Consider the following 26,024-nt stretch of genomic DNA (forward strand, 5'->3'; position numbering starts at 1 on the left):
CAAGGTCAGCAAAAAAAAAACTAAGAAGTCTGACAATGGCAAGTGTGGACAAAAATACGGAACAATATGAAAACTCAAATATTGGTGGTGGTGAGGTGAATTGGCACAACCACCCCATCATCTGAAGTTGGGGATCTACCCAGTTTATGCCAATTTTACTCCCTGGTATATCCCAGGGAAATGTGTGCATGTGTGCATCGGGGTACATGCACAAAGATCTTCTTAACAGTATTGTTCATAATAGTTAAAAATGGAAAAAACTCAAATGCCTATCAAAGTAAGATGATCTACTACAATAGAATACTATGAAATACAATAGAATACTAGTTTGCTTGAAAACATTTCGCTGTCATCGCACCCAGTAACTTTGGTGTGAATCTATCTCAAACAACATTTTCTCTGCCAACATGAAAACATTAATATTCTTTTATAAAACTATTTCATATTTTATTTTAGGGTCAATCTTAAGGATTTTTTTTTTGATGGTATTGCTCTGTTGTGAATGTTAGAGACAGATGAAAACAGGGCTGGATTGAGAAAATAATGGCACCAGTTCTTGACAACTATAATGTTGATGAGATGGGATCATGAGACGTAATCTGGGTCACTATGGCTTCTTAAAGTCTGACATTCGGTCTCCACATAAGATGTGGCAGACAGTGTTTCCCCAAAATGGCTACGACAATATTTTCCATCCCATGTTCTCTTCCAGAATCTTACCCCACCTTCATCTCCTGTCTTAGAATGGCGTAGATATCGGCATACAGCGGAAGTAACTTCGAAGACTAAGTCCTAAAAGTCAGTACAGTTTCCACCAGGCTCTCTCCCTTGGGGTCTCACCTATGGAACTCAGACACTGTACTGTGGGAAAATTTAGGCCACACGGAAAAGAAGCAAAGTCTCTGGCCCTAAGCCCTGACTGTGCTTCTCACTGATGGCCAATACCAACTTGCCAACCATGGGAATGAGCCATCTTGGAAATGGAGCCTCTGGCCCACAGTCGAGCTACTCTAGATAATAAGACTCTGAAGAGAGATCAGCCTTCTCTGCAGAGGTCTGCTCAAATGCAGACTCAGGAAGAGAATAAATGATTATCATTGTTTGAAGCCATTAAGTTTTGGGGTGGTCTGTTACATAGCAGTAACAACCAGAACATAAAGGAGTGTTCCTGCTATAATTGCCCTGGGAGCTATGTGCTCCCTCAAATCCCCTTCTTTGTCCTGTCTTCTTTCTTCCTTCTCCTGTTAATATTTGCTGTAGGAATGAAACTGGACCTAATAAAAAAGGCTTAATGTAATACTTAGGTTGTCTCCAAAAGCAGGTAAGAGGGAATTCTAGCTTAGAAGAAGCTCCTTTTTTAGACTTGCTTGATGCTTAGCGTATAATCAATTCTTTTTTCCTTTGTGTGTTAAGGGTTCATTTTTGAAGATATAAGTGGTCCAAAACCTCTCTTTCCTAAAAAGCACTGGAGATAAATACACTCTCAAAAGGTATTTTCCATGGCAAGACAGGGAGGTAGGTGAGTCAAATTGCATACATGTTGGCTGTTAATCCTTTCGTATATAAAATATCATGTCTAAAATGTAATTTTGACTATTGCAGCCTGTAGGGACATACAAGGACCTGCCTGATAGTTCCTTGGGGGATCTGCTTTGATTTGGGACACTAGCAGAAAGATTAAGCGGTCAAACTTCTAAATATGACATTGCCTTCAGCCTTTGAGGGCTCGTTAAGTCTTCCATTGCCTTTGATTTCAACCTTGTTTCATCGGATCAGTGCAACACAGATCAAGGCCTGGATAAATATTTGTGAATTGTTTGAACTTTGTTTTGTGCCCTTAAATACTCTTAGGAGATCAATTTTGAACTTTAAAGAAGTTTGAGGATTCCATCATCAGAACCGGACTGATTCAGGGCCAATTGAGATAAGAACACAAGAGGAGTAAGGGTATTTGAAAGTCCGCAGGATCTTCTTGAAAATGATTATTACTGAGTAACTGCAACTAAATTTATACCCCCCCCAAATCCTTTTGAAACAGTTTAATGTCCAAAGAATGATTTTTTTTTTAAGATGAATTTTCAAGAATACTTAACGCCAGCTACAGCTGTGTCTCTGTGTCTGTCTCCCTTTCTCCTCCCACATCAGCTTTCCTTCAGGAGGGATCAGAGTGAGGAAGTGAATTCTTTGGGGTCAGTTCACTGTGTAATCCTGAAAAGGGTGTGTAGGCAGGAGTGCGGGCCAGCTGGACACATGCTAGCCACCCTAGAGATCCTTAGGAAAATCAGTTTTGTAATTTATGTGCTCATGGACCCAGTATAGGGCAGGTTCTCCATGGAGAGAGAAGACGGGACACCACATCCCTCTGGTGACACATCAGCTGGGGCCCTGTGGCTTTCTCATGATTTTACTGTTGAATTTGGGTTTCATTTGGCAGGCCACTTAATCTCTGCTTCCTCCACTGCCTCAGCTATGAAACGGGGTCACCACTTCCTAGCCAACCCAAGGGCACCTTGTAAAAACGAGCAAAGACTGATGACAAACAGTTTATAACAAGAAGAGCTAAAGCTTCAAAGCTGCATTCTACCACTTGCCATTCGATGACTTTAGGCGTCTCTCTGCCTCCATTTCTTCAGTGACAAATAAGGCTGATAATAGGATCGATCCCACAGAGCTGTTTTGAGCATTAAGTGAGATGATATGGTGCATCTGATACCCTTCATAAGTGTTACTTGTTTTCGCCTGCTCCTCATCTCGTTTTATCATCTAACATGTGTCACCAATCCGTGACCAGAAGGCTGAAATTATGAGAGAATCCCAGAATGAAAGGTAAAGCCTCTCATTTTACAGACAAGGAAGAAGAAACTTAGGGAGGCTGGGTGACTGGCTCAGAGTATCTGGTTCATTAGTGAGAAAGCGAGAGAGAGTTAGAGTTCAGGTCTCCTAATTGCTGGGTCGGGGCAAGCCTCCAATTTTCACTCCTTTGGAGGCTGTGCGGATCTTTCTATCCCCAGATAAACCTTTCTTAGTCTGATTTTAATCTTAAGACCAGTAACCAGTGCACTCCCTAAAGTCTCCCACAGCCCCCATGAACCCTGAAGATAACCTCATCTCTGGAAAGGCGGCCTACCCTCCCCCCGACCCCCTCGTAGACCAGGAAAGGTAACGTTTTCTCCTGAGGAAGAGACCTGACGAAGCCACTAATGGGGACAGCAGGTGAGGAGGGAGGCCTGGGGAGCCGCAGCTGCTGGCAAAGGTTGCCCTAGTAACCGTGCGGGCTCCATTCAGGAAGCAAGCCCAACTCTAAGATACGAAATGATCGCCTTCACCAGCCCCTGCAAGCACAAAGCAGCCGAGGGGACTGAGGTACAGCCAGGAGAAAGGCAGGCACAGTGCGAGGTGGGGGCCCATGCTGTCAGTTACAACCTTCCACCTTCCATAGAAGAAAAGAAAGAGAACAGCTCTTTGAATCTTCTGGCCTGCGTGAACCGTAAAAACCACCCATTTAATAGGAGTCCTTTTGTGGCAACAGAGGGGAAGCGGGCACCACTCTGTCACCAGCCTGATGAAACAATATGCCAGGAGAGGGGGGGTAGAAATCCCAAACACTGCAACTTTATGGGGGCCCTAAACTCTTCTTGCTCCCTCTCCTTTATTCAGACTAATGACAAAGGCCATTTGCTACCGATTTATTGGACTCTTTTTTTCCCCTCACAGCTTGAGCTGCTTAAACGCGGGGAGCCCCTTCTCCCCAAATCGCTGTCAGACACTTGCTGAATGGGCCAGGCTCAATTATGCTCCCTCCACAGGTTCAGCTCACACTGTGACCCTGCATGGCTTCCTGCTATTCATATGTGTTACTTCCCCTTTGTGGTAATGGCTTGTGGCACTTGGCCAGAAAACATTATTAATTTCAGAAGTGCACTGACAAACAAACCCACAGTGAAACGAGAGGAAGTGCTGAGGAGGCCAGCTGTCGGCTGGAGCAGAGCAGTAGGGGACTCGATGTATGCAGGTTCCAGGAGGAAAAGAGATGATAATCCACAAAGAGGAAATGCACTAAAATTATCCACAGTCCAGAGTAAAGAAAAAAGAAAGGAAAAAACGAAAGAGAAAAGAAATCAGAGAAAAGAAAGGGGGAGAAAAAGCACGCAGCTACTTGAGCTGCAGCTGGACAGGAAATTGCTAACGCTGCTTGCAAATCCCTACTTTGAACAGGCAGTTTAGGGAATGCCAGGAGCGGAAACCGTTCAGAACTGGATTAACACGAGCCAAGTTGAACTGCAATCCACTTCTCCTTTCTCAGCTCTGGTTGACTTGGGGCACCCAAATGGGAAAGACTGAGTTGGTACTTTTCTGCACTGTTTCTGTTTGCCCTCTAAACATGCTTAGTTGCCAGAAGTCACCCTGGACTGTCTGATACGATTGCCATAATATCAGAGCCACTCGCCTCTCATAACGTAGATCACCAAATGATCCAACTGGCATCTCACACGCACCTGTGGGTGAAAAGCTCATCTCTCTCCTCGATGCAGGTGAAGGGGCTAAATTCATTTGAAAATTCTAATTCTTTTGATTTCCTACACCCGCCCTTTACTTTTATTTTTGGTTTGTGTATCTTTACACTTGGGACAAGGAGAGGGGATGTCCCAAGGAAAAAGACAGGATATTAAGCCTTTACCTCGAAAGGTACTGTTTAAAATAACTTCGACATAAGGTTCAGTAGTAGCGTCTGGCCCACACTCTAAACCAGCTAAGCACAAAGCACATTAGAACAGGAGTGGCAAAGTTTTAGCTCAAGTGTCAATGTGCAATTTTAAAGCCCACATCCAGGCTTGGTGAGAAGCTTAGCTATGCCTGCCACATGTGCGGGAGCAAGGAAAGGGGAGACATCATTTCCAATTCACTTGATATTCCGACACTAGGATAGCTTGCAGGTAGAAGTGCCCCAGTAACAAACTGGCACAACAATTGTCCCTAGTTCTCCCAGGCATGTGTATTATCGAGTAGAAGGCCCTGACAGGGAAGGAGAGAGGTTAACACTGTGACTATCTTGTTATTCCGGAACCCCCTCTTTATGACTATTCAGGAATAGCCAAACTTTATACTTCAGCAAGGTGTGCTGTATGGCTTCATTTTTCTTCAAGGGCATTCCTATTTTCTTAAATGGGCCAGAGTTGTATTCATAAAGTGTTGTCGGAACACATCATACAGCCAGTTCATTCTATGATGTCATCTTTATTTGAAGCAAGCGGTTAATGTCATAAACTACACCTGAAAAACATTCCTGGGATTGCTTAGGCGATGGGAACTTTGCCCTGCTGTTCCTGTAGTACTTTACAAGCCAATTTCACTTCCCCGCTGAAAAATTCCTTAAAAGTATCACTTCACAGGTAGGTACAATTAAAGAGAGATTTAAAAAAAAAAAATACACATTCAATAGCCAAAATAGTCATTTATTAATAATTTAAGGTTTTACATTCTTATAATAAATTTCAGCTCAAAACTTTACACCATGAACATAATGGGGCAACTTGACTCTCCCTTTCCACAATCATATGCACTTCACCTATCAACCGGGTACCCAAACTCACACACACACTTCCAGTTTTATACAAATTTTTTTTTTTAAAAAAAGGAAAGAAACCAACCCAAAGTATTGCATTTGAGGTGACACTCCCTGAAGAATTTTGTACAGAGGTAATGTACTGTTTAGCACAGCTGAAGTTTAAAAAAAAAAAAAAGTGAGCCCATGATTTTGGTGTCTTTCCAAGATATCCCCTTTGAGACAACACAAGCCAAAATATTTACAAAGGTAAGGCATAGTCAAACTACATTAAGAAGGGAAAAAAAATCACAAGGAAGATATATGAAAGAGAGTAAAGGCTGCACCATAACAAGGTCTCAGTGAGAACAGTGTCCATGAAAACGTGATTCAGAGTTGGTGAAGTCGAGCATGCTGCAAATATACCCTTTGGATTAGAAAAGAGCAAACATTTCTGGTTTTTCTGTTTTAAGAAGTGGCATACTGCTCTCCCTTTGGATGATTTCTTTTAAACCCATCAAAGAAAAAACAAACACAATTCAAACAAACACGGTCAAGTGATTTAAGATCAAATATTTACAATAATCAAATGGAGTATCAGATTTGTTTTCTTTATTATTACCTTTATTTATTTATTTATTTATTTTTTATATTTTTTTGCAAACTGATACTACAAATACAGAGCTGAAACCTCTCTTTGGCTCCTCTATATGCAAAATTGAATCCGTCTTCACTGAAGACAGTATGTAATCAGTTCCAGGCGCAAAAAGAAACAGTCATACGAGGCCCTAAACACATGCTCCTCCCCTACCATTTGGTCCTACCCTATATACCTGGTGACCCTAGAATTCCAGTCCCTGCCTGGGTAGGCTGTACACACGGGCGTGGAGCGAACCTATGGCCCGTATCTATACAGCATGTTCTGTTCTTCCAACAAGAATGGAGCAAATCTCTCCCATGGTAATAACCAATTCCACACGTGGGAACCTCGTCTAATACAGACAACTGGTGTCATTCTGACACCTGCGGCCGTGTACAAAGAAAGCAGCCCAGCTGATGCTGCCAAGAGAAACGGCTAAAGGAACGGACACATCCGGTGAGGCGTGTGGGGCCTCTCACGTGGATTGCAGGGAGCCCGCCTGGTAGACGTTCTGGTTGGAGGGGGTGGTAAAATAGAGCTGCTGCGTGGGGGCCCGATTGTCACAGGGGCTGCTGAGTCCAAGCGTCCTCTCGAAGTCCAGCAGCTGGCCCATGAAGTTGAAGTTGGGCGAGATGTTGGATTTCTTCATCTTGACAATGTCATAAGCATCGTTCATTGACAGATTGAGCTTCTGCATAAGATAAGCCACAGTTACAGTGACCGAACGGCTGATGCCAGCCAGGCAATGCACCAAGACGCCACAGTTTTTGCCCCGGGCTTCATCTGTAAACACAAAAAGAAAGGCAAGCTTTCAGTAGACCGAAAACCACGCTTTGTGAATGATTAGTCTAAAAAGTGAGTTAAAAGAAAAGACAAAGAAAAGAAAGAAAGAAAGAAAGAAAGAAAGAAAGAAAGAAGAATCGTGTGTGGCAGCTGGACCCTGCAGGCAGCAGAAAACGTATCATTAAGATAAAACATGTACACTGGGCACAATTACATATTTCAGATATTTTCTGAAAAGGGAGCTTTTGTATTAAGTTTCTGCCAACAACAACAACAAAAAATCCTTAATGTGTGCATTCTTTGCCTCAGCATGTGAATACCAGAAACCCTGCAATATGGTCTTGAATGCCTTTTATACAGACAAGCAGACTGCAAGGGTCTATTAAATTATTCTCCAACTGTTGTGCAGCTAACAATGGAGGTATTCAGGCATTTTAAAAGAGAGAGGGAAGTCACAGGGGACAGCCCATTAGGAGGAACAGGATGTCGACATGGCCTGAAAATGAGTTCCTTTGTAATAGGAAATGCATTACAATGCCTGGAGATTCGCTTCTCCAGGCTTCCAGCCCACAGTCCTTCCTGCTGGGCTCAGGTTACCCTCACTGTCTCACTGTGAACCCGTATCACAGTAACATTCAACTGAATTACAACATCTAGCATTCATAGAGCTTTCCAACAACTAACCTGATGTCCTAAAATAACTGTCAGATCTTTTAAAATTATAAAGCAGTGCTAAAATTCCTGTCAATGAGGAGGACTTCTAGCTAGCCTTTTCCAAGTCCAAAGACTGTGAGAAAATTCTGTTGCCCAATAATACACAGCCCCCTCTCAAATGACTGAATTCAAAGTGTCAGAAAGCACCATTTCAAAGACACCTGTGGTCTGCAGCCATGTCAATAGGCACTTTTTCTTTCTTTTAGCAAGAAGATAAACCAGAATTCCCTGCTTGTAACATTAGAGACCTGCAATCAGACATGCTAACAAGCAGCAAGAAAGGTTAACAGCTTAAGTTCTATGAATGGCTAGGAATTTTGCATTTAAAAGTCTGAGGAAGGACTCTTAATTAGTCTCACCTATGAAAGAAATGGCCTCAGGGAAAAACTGGGACAGGTTTTGACTCCAGTGATCCGAGATGGGGATCTGCTTGTATTTAAACTCTCCTGCGTTCTCAAAGAGATTCGGCAAATTGGGGGTGACGTTCAAGATGTACTTGATGCCGAACTCCTCCAACACGTCCAGGTTGGTGGAGTCCTTGGCACAGCCCAAATAGAGGAAGGGCAAGATCTCCACGGGGAAAGAAGGCTGGCTGTTGGACAGCGGGCTGCCATCCGAGTCCGTTGCACTATTGGGGTCTCGGTCAAGGTCAGACTCAATGTCCGAGGAGGAGTCAGAGCTGATCCGCAGGCCCCCGAGCCCCAGCACTGGCAACGGTGGCGAGCTGCTGCTACATGAGCCGTCTAGATTCGTCTCGCAGTGCAGGGCGAACTCGGCTTGGAACTTACTGAAGCCACCTGCCAGGACGAGAAAGGCAATAGTGTAACCTGAGATCCCGTAGTAGTTTTCACAGCTAGTGAGAGCCGCGGCCGGGCGCAGGAAACACCCCAGCACCCTACGAACCCCCTACACACAGACCCAACTATAACAGAAAGACACTTAAATGTGTACCCTCGGGAGTGGAACGAACAGGCCCGCCTTCCCTGGAAACCCTTCTTTTAAATCCGGAGATGCATAAAAGGGCAACTTTTAAAAATATTTTGAGGGACCAGGAGGTGCGATCTGCACACACACACACACACACACACACACACACACACACACCATGACCTCTCCTGTCCTGCAAATCTCAATTCAAGATCGAACGATAGAAAGCAGGGACAGGTGGAGGAGACTCCCGGTAGGCAGGAGGAATCGTTAGAAAGAAACAACCCGTGCCTGTGGCCGGAAGCTGGTGGATTCTGCGCCAGCCTGCTCGCGAGTGCGGGACGCTCGAGGTTCGCAGCCGGTAGCTGGCGGTTGTCCCCCGACCCCGCGGCGCGACTCAGAAGCGCCAGTCAAGCGCAGCAGGGCCACTTGCAGTCCTCGTGCCCTGCCCGCAGCGCACAGCCCCGCGACCCCCGCCCGGCCCCGCGCGCGGGGCTCCCCCGGCGCGTACCTTCCAAGTAGAACGCCCGGCAGCCCTCGTCCTTGAGCTTCTTGAGCAGCAATCCAAGCACCGACTCGCCGCCGGTGTTCTCGTTCCAGTCGCTGCTACTCTCGTCGTAAAGCACCACGGTGTCGGTGCCGCAGCGCCGGGTGAAGCGGTCCCGGTCCTCGCCACGGGTGAAGAGCGCGCGCACCGGCAGGTTGCCCTTTTGCAGGCGCCGCAGCATGATGCCCGGGATGGCCACGTTGATGGCTGACTCGATGTGCGACGACTCATACAGCTCCTGCGGCCGGCAGTCCATCAGCAGCAGCCGCTCGTTGCCCAGCTCCAACTGCTCGTTGAGCCACGCCACGGTCTTGCTGATCGCCATTTCCGACGCGAAGGGCACGGGTCTGAGCGTATCTATCATGGGGGTCGAGCTACCGGAGAGGGCGGGGTGCCTAGCAGACGCCCCTCGGGGCAGGCATAGGCCGAGCGCGCTACGCGAAGCTGCCGCTCTCTGAGCGGGGTTTAATTCCACCTCGTCCTTCCCAGACCGTGTTAGCGGTTGGGGAAAGCGAGACAGAAGTGAAGCCGGCGGTTCCCGCTGCACCCCGCTGCAGCCGCTCGCTCTTGGTGTCAATGAATCTCTTTGAATGAAGCTGCCCAGACAGTTTTGTTCCTCCCCAGTGAATGAAATCCAATTAATTCGGACTCCCTGCTACTAAGAGGGGAGGGGAAAAAAAAAAAAAAAAAAGTCCAGCGGCTCCTAATCCCTCCCTTCAAGGCTGCACCTCAAATCCGCCCAGGCGTCTTTCTCCTCGGATTATTCAAACCTCGATTTGCTCACTCTCCCTTGAACTCAACCCTCGCACACCCCCTGCGCGAGGCAGCTCCTCAATGGATACAAACAGCGAGCGTCTCAATGGATACATTCTCCCGGCCAGCCAATGAGCGCGCTGCGGAAGGGGCTGTTGCCGTGGGGACGGGCCGGCTGGAACAGGTTGTGTTGATGAATTGTTAATGAGTTTGTCATTCACAAAAACGGAAAGGAATTTCCGCTCCGGATAAGCCCCAGTGCAAACAAGCTGCAACAGCGGGCTCGGCGGGAGGAAGGAGAAAGAAGAGGAGGCGGCGGCGGAGGAGGAGCGGGGCACATAAACCAGGGCACTTCAGTTGTCTCATGTTTCCTTCTGTTGAGAGTTCACACTTCGCGTCGGAACTTTTGCGCACAAATGGTGCAATTAGCAGGCACAAAAGCCCTTGTTCGTGACGCCTGTGTTCGCAAGCTAGCTTTAAGAAAACTTGTGCTTTTTTTTTCCTTTTTATTCCCTTTAAACTCATTTGGACAGGAGTTCGCCTGAACCCCCCTCCTCCGCCCTTCTTTAGGCGGTGTGTGGCATTTGTTTGCCAGTTTAAAAAACCCAGCTCTGTTTGCTCTGATGTTCTTTTAGCTGAGGCTGTGTTGGGGCTGGTGAACTGCCTGGGCTTTAGTGACCGATGAGGTGTTAAATGCTAATCCAACATCTTTCGAAACAAACTAGGATTTTGTTGGAACATTTTCAAGCAAGCAAGCAAACAAACAAGTGCCTGGTTGTCCAGATAATAGGGAGGAAGGTTGATGGGGTTTTTTTTGTTTGTTTTTAATAGCGTTTAAATTACTTTATTTTGTTTTTAAACAGTGGAGCCTGCAGAAACAAACTGGTTGGACAGTTCGATGCTTTTATTCCCCTCCAGCGGCCTGGGGCGTTATGAGCCATTGTTCCGGGGATCCAAGCCCTACCCCCCCCCCCTTCCTGCGGTCACCCACCGCGCGCTGGGGGGTTGCGCTCGTTAATCATTACTGGGCAGCTAGCTCGGCTTCCGACGGAGGAGCCGGTCTGGCGCGGTTGCCGGGTCTAGGTGCATTCTGGGCGCGCGGAGCCGGGCGGGCTGTCCCCACCAGCGGCGTGTCGTGGGGGAAGTCCTACCGCAAGGCCTGCGGGGGCCCGCGCAGGCTCCGCGATCGGCTACGGTAGACTAGAGAGGCCTGTCAGAGGGGAGCCTTCGGTCTCACCCTGACAACCCCCTCCACTGCGGGTCGCAGGGCACTAGCGAGCACCAGCTGCGCCTGCGCGCTGCGCTCCTGGCCAGCACCCGGTCGCCCCCGCCTCCTGGCTCAGCTGGCGCTGGGCGTTGGGCTACCCTGAGGTCGGGTGGTGGGCCGAAAGCGCGCCTCTGGGGTTCCGACGCGGCCTGGGGTGGGTAAGAGGCGAGGAGGAGTGCCTGCCGGGACCCCTTGCTCCCACGGAGAACTGGGAGTCGCAGGGAACGTCTCGGCAGCTCTGCAGGGCCAGCAGGTAACTGAGGAAGTGCCGGCCAGGCGGGCTCGCTGCTTTCTGCCGCGGCGCCGGGGAGCAGGGCGGGCCGGCCGGGGGCCGGATGGAGGCGTGGCCGGGTGGGGGCCGCGGCGGCGAGGAGGCGCAGACCCCGCGCGCAGAGCTCTATTGTTATATAAAAGTGCCGCGGCCTGCCCCTCCCGAGCGGAAAACCACCTGTGTACCGCCGGCCGGGCGCTGGGGGCAGGGGGGCCCTGCGGCCGGAAAGCGCGGGCCCTAATCCGGCCTCCCCTCCCTAACCCCCGGCGGAAAAGAGGCCGCGCATAGTCCCGCCGCCGCCCGGGAGGCGGAAGCGGGGGCAGTGGTTCGAAGGGGAGCGTGTCTCCCCAAGTGCCCCTCCCGGCGCCCACCGCGAGTATAGCGGAGGGCACCTGAGGTCGCGGGGTCTCCCCCAGCCAGACGCCCCGCACCCACGGGCCTGCCTGCTGACGCCCCGGCTCCGATTTGCATTTTTAGTCACCCGCCTCTTCCTTGGTTTGGGGAATGTAGGCTAAAAAAAGGCGGCTGCGAGGCCCAGGTTGCCAATTTTGGAGCTGTGCTGCAAGCAGGCCGCCCCTGGAGGAGCGTGTTCAACGAAGGTGGGGGTTGCCGCGCGCTCTCCCCGCGCCTTTTTTGGGCATCCCTTGGAACAAAATTCCCATATTTCACTGGGTATCATCTAGTTCCAACTGGAGGAGGCCTGCGCTGGAGTTGAAGCCTCCGATCCACCCCCACCTGTTACAGTCCTTCCCACCCCAAGACGTTCCAGTCACTGGGTCCTGGGGGCGAGGCAGGACGCTCTGCAGTAGAACTGCGAAGGGTAAAATCTTTCAGCCTGGGATCTCCAACAGAAGAGACAGGGAGGGAAGTCGGTTGTTACTTAGCTATTGTAAAAGTGCACTACCTGGGCATGAATTTGGGAGGATAACCGCAACACTTCTCAAACCTGAAGACAGAGACGCTTAGTTTGACCTATGCTTCCGAATCCTACATCAACGGAATGTCAGTTCTTCTCAGCACTTTCTAGAAAATGCCATTCGGACCACTCGGTTCTAAGAAGAGGGGCGTAAAGGGTCTTTGAAGCGTGGTGGCCAGGGTTGAAATTGTGCCCCGATCACTTCCTAAACGTTCGGCCTTGGTTAAGTCATCTTTTGTAAACCTCATCTTCCATGTGGCATAATGAAGATAATAAAAATATCCACTTCATAGGTTCTCTGAGATGGTTAAATGGGTGAAGCTTCCTGGCATGATGGTGATGTGCTATTGGCTGTTGATGTTTTTATCGCTGTTAATTCCCAGCCTGCACAATGGTCTGAGTCCTTTTCATCCAGATGCCCTTTGAGGCCTGCCTAACAGCCCGCCTGGAGCTTGGCAGTCTACAGAAAAGCCCTCTGAGGAATGCCCCAGGCAGTTTAATCCATCCCAATTCAGCTGTCAAACAAAGCAGGTGCTGTTACAGACCAGTGTCAAAATCCTTTAAGATGGCTAACACAAAGTACCCAGCTACCTTTCTAACTTCTGCCTAACTGGTCCCCTATTAAACACCCTCTTCTCCAGCCACACCAAAATGATAAAATAGAAACAACATGTAGATTGCACATTTACTACGTGGAAGGCTTGGTTTTGATTTCTGTGTTTACATGCATGATTTTGGTCAGTTTCCAGAAAACCCCATGAAAATCATCCCCATTCACAGCGCTTAAGGAATTTGCACGAGGTCACATAGTAACAAACAGTGGGGTCAAGATTTGAGGTCAGACCATTAAGGATTAGCACATATGTGTTTTACAGGGTATGATGGAGCCCACGCACTGCGCTGTTCCCTGCCAAAATTTGAAGGATTGAGTTCTACGTTTTGAATTTTGACCACCAGGCTTTTTCAGCTTCACATAGTCTGTTGCACCCTCCCCATCAATGTCAAAGATCAAAAGTTAGACTTATTTCCCTGCCGTTTTATATCTGGTTATCTTCTTTGCACACACCTCTTCATTAGTCAGCCGTGCACTAAATGCTGCATATCTTTCTTCCTCCGAATTTGTCTTAGATTCTAATCCTGACAACTGCCATTACTAATCTAGTGTGTCAGCACTGCACGTGGGCCTGGGTTCAAACCTTAGCTCTGTTACTCACTAGTAGTTTGATAGGAGAAAGTCACTTAGCCTCACTGGCCTCCATTCATTCGTTCATTCATTCGTTTATTCACTCATTCACTCCTTTATTCTGGGCCCCAGGAAATCAGGGAATAAAATGGGCAAGAATACCTACCCTTCCCCCACTCCGAGCTTACGTTCTGTTGAAGACAGACAATAAACAAAGGAATTATACAGTATGTTAGAAAGTGAAAGTGCTGTGGAAAAAAACAAGGGAATTCAGTAGTGTGTAAAATTAGGAATAGTTATACATTCATTACGGGCCTAGGAGGATTAGAGACACCCAAAAAGTGTAGGGCACAAAGTGGGTATTCAAAAGATGATGTTTTTAAAACTCACTGCCTTGTTCCTGCAGAAAGTTGACTCCCCGTTGCTGGTGATCTTGCCTTGATCCTCATCATCCTGGCCCTGTTGCCCAGGCTGTCAAGAAAAAGGCTCTCGGAAGAATTCTAGCATCAGGAAGAACCACAGGCTTTCTGATTTCCGGAGGCCCCAGTTCCCTGCTGAGGGTATCATTCATATGCAGAAAACGGTGTTTCCAGATTTGAGCATGAAGCAGGTCTTGCCTTACCCCTCAGAAGTGCACAGAAGCAATGTTACATGTCCTAATTTCTCTGTGTGTGTATGTATTTGTGTGAATGCACCAAGCACTCCCGCTTGAATTCTTTTCATCAAGTGTTTCCCCTGGAAAGCCCCTTGAAAGTAAGTCTTTTGTTTATGAATGCTTGCTTGCCTATTGGAGAAGCATTCCAACTTTGCAGACATTTTCCTGTGTTTGAGGACACTTGCAATTTACTAGACCCAGAAGAGTTAGCATGACTTTTAATCTTCTTGAAGTAATCTCTCTGTGAATACAATATTTATTAACACATCGTGTGAAAATAAGCTCAGTTTTCCATCAATGAGAGTGTTTTGGAAGGTCTGACTTAAAATGTAGTCTTGTGGCATATTCAAGATTCACTTTTAGAAGTCCCAAGGAGGCCCTCAAAGTGACAGCCAGTGGCTTTCTGAACAGCTAAGCCTCAGAACAGAATTTCTCTGCAGTTGAGAAATGTGTTTGACACAGACCTGATTGAAAGGGCATATGGGGTTCACAAAACTCGAGCTGAACTCTCCTGACAGGTGCCTCACAAAGACAGCAAGTTCTGTCTGAACAGCAGGAACTGTGGAACACAAGAGGCCCACAGGCCTGACAATAGGAAACACACATTCTGCACACTGATAGGCCGTGCGTAGGGAAAGCCAAAAGGAGTTTCAAGCATGAGCCCCAAATTAAAATACCACGACTGCTGATCCTGGCTTGCAGTCAAACAGCCTGCCCCTTGATGAGTTGCTGAAGGGTCTTATTAAGCACAGGCTAATGATTTTCCCAAACAACGTGGAGGTGGGGAGAAAGGCAAGCTAGGTTAGACAGCAGCTAACAGGTAGGTAGGGAGCAGCAGTGCCAGAATTACACGTCTACAGTCACATCCAGGGAGTGGTTGGAGCTTTCCTAGAAAGGAGATGGACTTTTGCACCTTGCCAGAATGACATGACCCAAAGGAAACTATGAACCATTGTGAAGTCAGACCTTGGCCTCAGTCAGGCTAAGTTCTGAAAAATTACGGTCTTCATCGGCTCTCTTGTGTTTTGTTTCCCATCGCCCTGTGGAATGTACATTAATAGACATTCAGGATCCCATAGAGACGTGATCTAGAATATTCTTCCGAAGCTAGACAGTCTAGTGAGGAAATTCGTTGAAAGATAAAATGTTGATTTCTTCTTTCAGATGCATTTGTCCCTTTCCTTCCAGTTGCATACATTCATTGATTCCTCCCTCGTATCCTTTATTTCAAAACATAAGAACTACAAAAGCATATGTAAATGTGTATGTAAGAAGTCATCAGGAAGTTGGCATCTCTGAGGACAGCTAAGCTCACTCACTGTTTTTTTGTTACTCTCGTTGTTGTTTGGAAAAGGATGATGATGCCTTGCTTCCCATTGTACTATTTCCAAAGCCCAGCAATATCCTTAGTGGGAAATTAGGCTTTGCCTTTGGGGGAGGCAAGGGACTATGTGTAGCTGTCTTGCCAGAAGCTCCCCAGTCATGTCATGAAGCATCATTGATGCTTCCTGGGCATTAGCCATGCTGCAGCTACACGCAGAACATTTGCCTTGTGCCTCCTTGTGTGGGCCTTGGCTCCTCTGGCGACTTTTCTCCTCATCTTGTGCTCCTTTATTTATGCAGGTGTGAACAATACAAATAACTGTTGGGTAAGAGAACTAATTATTATTCTAAGTAGGTGCTATTTCCTCTCAGCCCTTTTGCCTCAGCGATCAGTAGAAATGATTATGTGTGTCCACAAGACAAGCAAGGCACACTTTAGCTTCATCGATTAAACTTAAGAACTTGCAGATCACCCAGAATACATTGAGGGAACCCCAGGGGCCTCCAAACTCCAGTGTAAGCAACACTGCTTTCGGCCATTTGAGGGGTTAATTACAAAAGTTATATTTGGGTATATTGCAAAAAACACAACGACAACATAAGGGCTACAATCTCTTCTACATCCAGCCTTATAGATGTTAAATTAAATCTAACTGCTTCCATGATACCTTTGCCAAGCAGATATACCGTTACTCCGGTTTTATAGTGGGGAAGGCTGGACTCAAATGTCAGGTAATTACACAAGAATCCAAACTTGCACCTCGGTCCCTTGGAAACCTGTCCAGTAGGTATGTTTTGCTCCCTACTTGATAGGTATAGCTCTAAAGCATGACTCCATGCAGACTGTTGTGAATTCAACCTGTTATAAAACGGCAACTTCTATATAACTTGTTAAATTTTATTTTGCTTGTCAAGACTGGGAGTTCTGGATTGACTCCAGGACTGGGGTTGGTCTGAGACCAACCTGGATTCTAATCCTGACTCACAAATTTTCTAATCATGTGACTCTGGGGGAGATCACATAATCTCCCTATGCCTCAGTGTCCTCATCTGTAAAATGGGGATACTATATTACAGGGCTATTGTAATGAATGACTTCTCTTTGTAAAGGGGTAGGAACAGTCCTGAAACAGTAATAATTCATTGACAGTTACCTGTTTTTATTATTAACACGCACACACATACAGTTCTTTTTTTTTTTTTTTTTTCTTTTAGAGAGAGAGGGGGACAGAGGATCTGAAGGGGACTCAGTGCTGACAGCAGTGAGCCCAATGCAGGGCTCAGACTCACAAACCGCGAGATCATGACCTGAGCCGAATTCGGTTGCTTAACCAACTGAGCCACCCAGGCGCCCTCAACACACAGTTCTTAATGTTTATTGACCTTGCTGAAAGGGGATTATATAGTGGAAAACACGACAGTGTCCGTTTGTTCTCAGGAATAGAAACTATCCATACAAGATTTTGAAAAAAATTTTGGAGAGTCAATTGCTTTACTTCTCAGCAGCCCGGAGATCACAGTTTCTGGTAAATTGGTGACACTGAGGTTGCTGCTGGCCTCAGAGGGACTGCCCAGCAGTCTCGGACTTGCCTGCCACAGGGCAGCATGTTCTCCCCACCCCCCGGTGCTGCCGGCTCAGGCCAGTCCTGTTGACTGCGTGTTCTGCTAGAGGGCAATTGGGAGGTTACCGGCCCAAGCAACGTAACCACCATCTCTCAGCGACCTGGGTTTGCAGTCTCTAATGGGAGCACCCATTTGTGTCATGGGTCCTCAACTTTTTAAGACCTCCTTGCATCTAAGAAACCTCATCTGATGAGAAGTTCCTTCTTTCCACTGTCTTCCTGCCAGGAGGAGATTTTCGGATGGGGTAGAAAAAGGGGATGAGGCAGAGCCAGGTATGAGAGCCAGTGTCCTGTGGAATGGAAAGGAATCTTCCATTTGTGGGGGAAGGGTGCTGTGCTGGAGGACACAATATAGAACCCCTCCCCAGCCCTAAGTAAACAGACCAGTTGCTTAGCACAGTTTCTGTAGTGATTTTTGCACATGTATGATTCCAAGGCTATTTTTGTTAAACATCTGACAAGGGTGCATCTTTTGGTGAATTCCCATCGCGTTTTTCTGGACCCACCAAAACTTTCAGATTCTTTACCCAAACGCCAAAAGTCTAAATGCTTGGTAGGTCATGCCCCCCTCTTCCCACCTTTCCTCTCCTCAATCTTTTGCCTAAGCAGTTCCCAGGGAAAAAGACTCATTATTTATTTATTTATTGTTTGTTTGTTTGTTTGTTTGTTTGGAGAATCCCAAGCAGTTCTGCTCTGTCAGCACAGACCCAACTCAGGGCTCGACCTCATAAGCCATGAGATCGTGACCTGAGCCAAAATCAAGTTAGACACTTAACCGACTGAGCTACCCAAGCACCCCTTTTTTTGTTTGTCTGTTTTAGTTTGTAGTAAGAAATGTTTATTTCTAAAAATATGTATATTTCTACTGCTGAAATTGGTGATTGTCAGAGGAAGTGTGATAGGACCCCCGATCTCGTAGCCCACCTACGTGTGTAACCATGTCGCCTCCGGCCCTGGGCCATGTGACCCCCCACTTTACCTAGCATCTTGCCCCCACAAGATTAAAGCCCACTGGTTTTGATATTGAACATTGCTGCCTTTCCTTTAGGATGGCCTATTCGTGCAAGGTGCTGTTACTCAAAGCACTGAGGGTAGAGAGAAAGACCTTTCCTCAGCCACACACAGTTTGCATAACCACACTTACCTATTAAAACATGTATTTTTTTTACTTGTTAAATTTGGTATGAGATTTACTTTTCTAGCGAGAGTGAGGTTGAGTGCGGTGAGAAGTGTCATGTAAACAGGAGCTCTAACCACTAGACACGTATGATTTTTGTCCAAAGATTCTGGCATTTATTCTATCCCCAACCTGGTTCAGAAGCAAAGGTTTCAAAAAACATAGGGGCCCAAGTCCCATCTCCAGTAATTCTGATTTAAATGATATAAAGGGGGTCCCAGGGTCTCAAAAATCCCCCAGAGAATTCTCATATGCAACCTGCAGTGAGAACGACTCACTCACAACACCTATCCCCCCCAAATCTCCTTGCCTAGGGGGAGGCTCCCAGCCAGACCAGTGGGTCTCAAATGTTTAGAAACACCTTGGAGGTACTTGCTCGTGGTCCACAGCCTGGCCTCTCACTTAAGGACCCTGATTCAGAATGTCTAGAGCAGGGCCCAGGCAAGTGTTTTGTAATCCAGCAGTCAGGAGTGGCTCACACAAGTGGGCCAGACTTTGGAAAGCTCCGAATGATATCCCAGCCAGCCAGGCTCCTCACCCATCAGCTCTAGTCAGGAAGTATGGAAATGTTTTGGGTGGTTACCTGGAATCAAATAGTACACTGTACCCACAAACATCAGAACTTCATAACAGAAGAATGCAATGTTAAACATAACTAACCTGCTTGTCCTTGAAAGCTCTATTCTTTTTTTTTTTTTTAATGTTTATTTATTTTTGAAACAGAGAGAGACAGAGCTCGAGCAGGGGAGGGGTAGAGAGAGAGGGAGACACAGAATCCAAAGCGGGCTCTAGGCTCTGAGCTGTCAGCACAGCTGACGTGGGTCTCGAACCCACGAACTGTGAGATCATGACCTGAGCCGAAGTCAGACGCTTAACCGACTGAGCCATCCAGGTGCCCTGAAAGCTCCATTCTTGAACTGGCACTCACTCTGATTTCTTTTCACGAGCCCTGAAACCGTACCCAAAACTGCCTGTGGATTTGCCTGAAGGAAGGTTTTTCTTGAAAATGGCATCAAGCGCAGGGAGCACCCGTTGTGTGTCGAACTGAAATGATCGCTGGGTTGTGTGGAGATCAGTCAGATTCAGACCCTGCTGTCCACAAAAAGTAGATTGGACTGGGTAGAATAGACTCATGTCCAGGTAGCTAGAATGTAACAGTTAATACGATCATTGCAACAGAAAGAAAGCAAGAGGAGGAAATGGTTCCTGGGCCTTGAGTGTTGCAAAGTATCCCAGAGAAAACAATATCTGGATATGCAGATTTCTCCTCTCCCTCATCCCAGAGGGACAGGAGAAGAAAGGCACTCTAGGCCAGAGAGACAGGTGGCATGGCCACCTTGGAGCCATGGCCATGCATGACAACAGTACAGAGAGTGCAGAGCGGCAAAGAACACAAGAAAGGTAGTGTAAAGCCAGATGCAAATGGGCTTTGGATGCTATGCTAAGGAGTTTGGAATTTTTCATTAGGCGGTGAGAAGTCATCAGAGATATTTATACGAGGGTGTGACATGATTTCAGAATATGATTCTAATAACAAAGAGGTGAGTAGATTGCAGGGGAGAGGAAAACCAGGGGCAGGAAAACCAATTAGGAAGCAGTTGCAACTGTCCAGGAAAATGATGCTATGCCACCCAAATCATCCTGTTCTTAAAATAACGTGCTCATCATCTTGCGTCGTTTTATTCCTTTTATTTCTGGGGCTAGAAAAATCACTTAGGCCTCCATGACTCAGAATCCCTCCCTATTAATAGAAGATGACAAAATACTCACCTTACCTCACATAGGGAGGTCTGTGAGATGCTTATAATTGTAGCCAGGAAGGAGCGGGCAATGTTATTCTAAATGCCAATGGTTTAATTCCACTCCAGGAGAGAAACTGCCTTTTGCCTCTTACTTTTATTATAAAAATCCCAGCCCCACAGAAAAGCAGAAAGCCCAGGGAAAGCATCAGAAGTGCACCCTGGAGAGAAAAGCCACTGCAGAAGTTTTCAGTGCTTACCATGCTTGCAACATGCTCGGTTGCAAAAGTGAGATTTTGTAAAGAAAGCCTGTCGCTCCATCGTTTCCCATTACAAGCAAAAGTGTGACGAGTGTTCCTTCTATCGTTCCTGTTGTGGCAGCGGGGGTGGGGAGCATCGGACACTCGCCGAAGGAGTTAACACGAGGCCATTTAAGTGAAGAGCTGGGCGTGAGGCTTTCCGGTTGTGCTCGCTTTCTTGGGTCTTGGAGTCTGTCCTCTTAGCAATGGGCACCTGGTCATGCCTTTTCCATCTGCTACCTGGCCCTTTCCTGCAATGAGATCTCCAAATCACTGCCCCAGACGACATCGGAACTCTCTCGTCTCTTTGGAAAAGTGTCACAGAAAGCACTGCTGACTGAAAATGCTGTAAATTTTGCCCAAATCACTTTGTCTTCTACCTCTTAAACAAATCTATGCTCGATATACCTGCTAAGGCGGTGCAAGATATTCTGAGGGATAAAAAGATAAGTCACATGGGGGACGCTCTCCCCTCCCAAAGCTAAAGGTGGGATTGTGACATAAGAGAGAATGTCTTGAACGTAGTATTCAGCATGCTCTTAGGACAATTCAAAGTTCTAGATCCAAAGGGACGGTCATGTTGGATGACTGACGTGTTCATTCTTCCATCCACAGCACTTGTCTTTATATAGATCAACTACATGGTTACAGACTGATATAGTAAGGGGGCGTGTCAGGACCACCTAAAGAGAAGATGATATATGGTGCTTTCTGAGGTGCATTCTCCTAAGTAATAAATGGTAAGTTCTAATGAAACACTTGATCTGGTACACTAAATTACTCTAATTCGTTTGTTCTCTCTTAACATGTACTTCTTGGAAAACTTACTGGTAAAATTGGTCACAAAGAAATTGAGACACTACAGCTTACAGAGAAACAAAAATTTTTAATCCTTACACAAATAGGATCATATTTTAAGGGCAGTTAAAATATCACAATATCACCGTCTGCATTTACAGGTACTCGTCCATTACTCGTTAGATTCCTTTACTACAAAGGGCTCCAGGAAACAACTAGAAACATGGCTACGTTGGTAACAAAGAATCAGTTATAAAGGGAAAGTAATAAATATTTATCCATTTATTAATAGTGTAGCCATTTGATAATTTCTGCTTCAGTCTTTAAAATTGTTTTTTTTTTTTTTTTTTTTGAAAGAGAGAGAGAGAGAGAGCAGGGGAGGGGCAGAGGGAGAGGAAGACAGAGCATCCGAAGTGTGCTCTGTGCTTACAGCAGTGAGCCCAATGTGGGGCTCAAACTCACAAACCGTGAGATCATGACCTGGGCTAAAGTCAGATGCTCAACTGACCAAGCCACCTAGGCACCCTTCTGCTTCAGTCTTTAATTATTATTATGTTTATTTACTTTGAGAGAGAGAAAGAGAGACAGACAGAGTGCGAGCGGGGGAGGGGCAGAGAGAGAGGGAGACACAGAATCTGAAGCAAGGCTCCAGGCTCTGAGCTGTCAGCACAGAACCCGACGCGGGGCTGGAACCCATGAGTGTGAGATCATGACGTGAGTTGAAGTCTGGCGTTCAACTGATTGACCCACCCAGGCGCCCCTTCAGTCTTTCAAGGTGACATTCATTTCTTTAAAAAAAAAAAAATGTGCAAGCCACAGACTGGGAGAAAATTTTTGCAAAAGACACATCTGATAAGGACTGTTATCTAGCATATACAAAGAACTCTTGAAACTCAGCAGCAAGAAAATGAACAACCTGATTAAAAAATCGGCCATAGACTTTAATGGACACGTCATCAAAGAAGATATGCAGATGGCATATGAAAAGAGACTTCACATTCAATGTCCTCAGTGAAATGCGGACCGAATCAACAAAGAGATACCACTGCACACCTATTAGAATGGCCCAAATCCGGAACACTGACAACACCGAAGGCTTGTGAGGATGTGTAACAACAAGAACTCTCATACACTGCTGATAGGAATGCAAAATGGTATAATCACTTTAGAAGACAGTTTGACAACTTCTTACAGAACTAAACATACTCTTACCATATGATCCGGCACTCATATGCTCCTTAGTATTTGCCCAAGAAGTTGCAAACCGTTCACACAAGACCCTGCACACAGATGTTTATAGCAGCTTCATTGAACATTGCCCAAACTTGGAAACAATCAAGATGTCCTTGAATTGGTGAAGGGATAAACTGTATTCATCCAATGGAATATTATTCAGCACTAAAAAGAAATGAGCTATCAAGCTATGAAAGGACACGGAAGAAACTTATGTGCATATTGCTAAGTGAAAGAAGCCTATCTGAAAAGGCTACGTACTCTGTGATTCCAACTATATGACGCTCTTGAAAGGGCAAAGCTATGGAGACAATGCAAATATCAAGTAACGGCCCAAGGTTAGTGGGAGGCAGGGATGAACTGGTGGAATACGAAGGATTTTTATGGCTATGAAACTATCTTCTTTTTAAAACCATTTTTAATGTTTATTCGTTTTTGAGAGAGAGAGAGCACGAGCAGAGGAGGGGCAGAGAGAGAGGGAGACACAGAATCCGAAGCAGGCTCCAGGCTCTGAACTGTCAGCACAGAGCCCAACGCAGGGCTCAAACTCACAAACCGTGAGATCATGACCTGAGCTGAAGTGGAACGCTTAACCGAGCCACCCAGGCACCCCGCTAGGCACACGAAGCTATCTTGTGTGATACTCTAATGGTGAATACGTGTCATTATACATTTGCCAAAATCCATAGAATGTACTCCATCAAGAGTGAACCCTTATGTACAGTATGAACTTTGGGTGATAGTGATGTGTCCATGTACGTTCATCAGTTATGATAAATGTACCATGCTGGTGCTGGATGTGGGTAGTGGGGGAGGCTGTGCATGTGTAGGGGTGGGGGATCTATAAAAAAAAAAAATCTCTGTACTTCCTGGTCAGTTTTGCTATAAAGCTAAAGCTGTTCTAAAAAATAAAGTCTATTTTGAAAAAAATAACAATGTGTTTGCTACTGTCAGGGGACTTGGAACTACAGAATGTGGTTTTCCCATGTGTTAGAAGAAAGCTCCTGTTCAAATGTCTCCACATGTTACATAGTTGTTGTTGTTGTTGTTTATCTAACTTACCTATTGATGGATATGGAGGTTGCACATAATCTTTTTTGTTATTGCAAGCAGTGACTGCAATGAATACGACCTTTTGCACATTTACCCCCTTTGTACACAGGTGTATCTGCAGTATAAAGTCTTAAATGTGGCATTGCTTGGTCAGAGCATGTGAATTTATAATTTTGATAGATAGCCCCCAAACGCCCCATTATACTGGTTTGCATTGCCACCAGTAATGTATTTCCCCACACTTTAGCTGACACAGCGTGCTCGCAAACATTTTTGCCAATCTGATAGATGATATCAACATCTCCTGTCTTGTATGCCGTATGGATTGCCTTTCCTGTGAACTCGTCATTCTCTACACAGTTTTGACTGCCAAATAAATAAGTAAAATAAAAAAATCCTATTGTATTTTTCAGACCTTACTTGCGACCATAACATTAAGTCATGGTAGCCAGTGAACTTAAATACCATTAATGAATCGTTACTTTCAAACAGAAAACACTTGATAGAGGCACTTGATAAACCCAAAGAGCATTTTGATACAAAACTCATTGATGCCTGACTTTTCCTTCTCAACTCATTCTAAATCTCATCTTGTAATTAAAACTGCTCTCACTCCTTAGAATTGCTCAGGGTCAAAGAGCCCTGGTTTTTGTTTTGTTTTAATCCCAGAAGGGTTGTTTGTTTTAAGCTCTGCCTCAGCCATTATTATCTATGCGAACCTTCCAAGGAATTTTCACCCATTAAAATAACAACCTTAATATACTCTCCTAGCATTCACAGGACCTGCCTTCCGCCCAAGCAGAAAGGAAAGAGTGATACCAACTAAATATCTAAAAGCTTTTATTCTCACCCCCTGGTTCCCTCCCTGAGAGGAGACTATCTGACCCATTAAACAGAGAAGTGAAAAAGTCCCTTTACTTCTCTTTCTCAGTCTGGGAAAGACTTGTGACACCAAAGTGTCTTGTTTACAGTTCCCAAATAGCACATTGCTCTTGGCAGCTGATGTTCTTTAGCTGCTGATTGAAAGATACATATTTTACACAAAAAAAGAATATCCTGAATCAAGAGGATTTTGAATATTACTTTGAACTGGCTTTATCACAAGTGCATATCAGGAATCAGCTGGAAGTGAAATGGGAGGTAAGGACACAATGAAGGTAGAAGAAAGCATCAGAGATGATAAGATGGAGATCAGGAAGTAGGTTTGTAAATAGCAGGGTGGATATAGGAAAAGCCACTCTCTGTTATCCTGGTTCTCCACACGGAAGTGGCCAGAAGCTTCTCTATCCAGTCCTATTGAGGTGAGAGAAAACTCACAGGAAAGTTAGATGAGATTTAGGAAACGTATCCTCAACCCAGAGACCCTTAGCTCTAGTTAACCTTAGTAGAGATTATGATCTCCATTCATCGGGAGATTTCTTATTGGGAAGAAAATAGACTGTAGGCAGGAGGTCAGATAGAAGATATGACATGATTTTTAAAAAGTCATTGTCTTAGTAAAATTGTCTAGAAAGTAAAACCTGAGGCAAAGATCTCTTGCTAAGGCTCTGTTGGAAGGTACAATCCCAAGGCTTCCTGGAAGCTGCCTGGAAGACAGGGAGGGGATTGGCCTCGCAGGCACAGATCTGGGTCCTGGAGCCCCTGAGGCCCCGGTTGCAGCAGGTGAGATGCCGTCTCACCAGAATCGCATCCTCAGGAATCTGTCCATTCAGGAAGAGGTGAAAGGTTAGAGAACAGGTGGGGCTGGGGACCCTCGAGAGGCACAAAAATTAGTCTAGTAACGTCGTAGTTTAAAATCATGGAAAGTACAATTTTAAAGCTTTTTAGGATTCAAGAATTAGTGCTTTTGTTAAGGTTCAGATGAATGACTTTCAGATAAATGAGTCATCAAATCATAACGACTGTAAGGGCAGGAATTCTATTATTAATGAGACTTACGATTGATGAAATATTTTTTATGGTTATTCAGATTGGTTCCTGGACTGAGTTTATTCATTCTTAATCAGCTGACTTTTATTATTAAAGTTAATTTTTAAAGGAGTGTTCACGGGGCGCCCGGGTGGCTCAGTTGGTTGAGTGCCCGATTTCGGCTCAGGTCACGATCTCACCGCTCGTGGATTCTAGCCCTGCATCAGGCTCTGTGCTGTCAGCTCCCAGCATGGAGCCTGCTTCTGTGTCTCCCTCTCTCTCTGCCCCTCCCCCACTCACACTCTGTCTCTGTCTCTGTCTCTCTCTCTCTCTCTCAAAAATAAATAAACATGGGGAAAAAATAAAGGAGTGTTCATAATTTTAAAAATACTTTTAACCACAATGCTTTGTTTCCAAATAGTATGTAATTTGTGCTAAGAAATACATTTCAACTTCTAGATGTGTATTTTATGAAAACCCCTAATGCATCAAGGGGAAAGGTGACAAGGTCTAATCTTTCTGCACATTTGTGTGCTCACAGCAGGGTCCTATAGTCTGGATCTAGGGTAGGGAGGGCAGATGGCAGTGACGGAAGTAGGGAAAAATCAATGAAAGAGAGTCTGTCGATGAAGTGAGTTTCATACATTTAAAAAGTAAAATAACAATGACCCACC

At 45.9% G+C, this 26,024-nt stretch overlaps 1 protein-coding gene and 1 long non-coding RNA gene across 11 annotated transcripts in view; one reads left to right on the plus strand and one right to left on the minus strand.

Moving 5' to 3' along the window:
* Nucleotides 1–5,432: 5,432 nt before the first annotated feature.
* DUSP6 (dual specificity phosphatase 6) lies at nt 5,433–9,970 on the minus strand. The gene is made up of 3 exons (XM_060656815.3): nt 9,118–9,970; nt 8,039–8,476; nt 5,433–6,965 (listed from the first exon to the last, which is right to left on the minus strand). The coding sequence occupies exons 1-3, from the start codon at nt 9,515–9,517 to the stop codon at nt 6,658–6,660; spliced, it is 1,146 nt and encodes a 381-aa protein (XP_060512798.1). The 5' UTR covers nt 9,518–9,970; the 3' UTR covers nt 5,433–6,657.
* A 29-nt stretch (nt 9,971–9,999) lies between these two features.
* The window catches only part of LOC144616881 (uncharacterized), a 66,337-nt gene continuing 50,312 nt past the window's right edge, over nt 10,000–26,024 (plus strand). For 6 of the 10 annotated variants that reach the window (XR_014137971.1, XR_014137970.1, XR_014137968.1 and 3 more), the window contains exon 1: nt 20,578–21,102. This is a non-coding gene — a long non-coding RNA (uncharacterized LOC144616881). Of the gene's footprint in view, nt 11,427–20,577; nt 21,103–26,024 lie in introns of those variants that run through there. The other 4 variants (XR_014137969.1, XR_013556692.2, XR_014137972.1 and 1 more) reach the window with 3 other exon arrangements.

Source organism: Panthera onca, chromosome B4 (assembly GCF_046562875.1).
Source record: "Panthera onca isolate mPanOnc1 chromosome B4, mPanOnc1 haplotype 2, whole genome shotgun sequence".
NCBI classification, from domain to species: domain Eukaryota; kingdom Metazoa; phylum Chordata; class Mammalia; order Carnivora; family Felidae; genus Panthera; species Panthera onca.

Bases quoted from the DNA above. Each gene is read 5' to 3' on its own strand.
- DUSP6 (XM_060656815.3), bottom strand. From the start codon at position 9,517: ATGATAGATACGCTCAGACCCGTGCCCTTCGCGTCGGAAATGGCGATC. The intron at 8,477-9,117 runs GTACGCGCCGGG...TCGTCCTGGCAG, and splicing joins CCGGGCGTTCTACTTGGAAG to GTGGCTTCAGTAAGTTCCAA. The intron at 6,966-8,038 runs GTGAGACTAATT...TTGTGTTTACAG, and splicing joins TGAGGCCATTTCTTTCATAG to ATGAAGCCCGGGGCAAAAAC.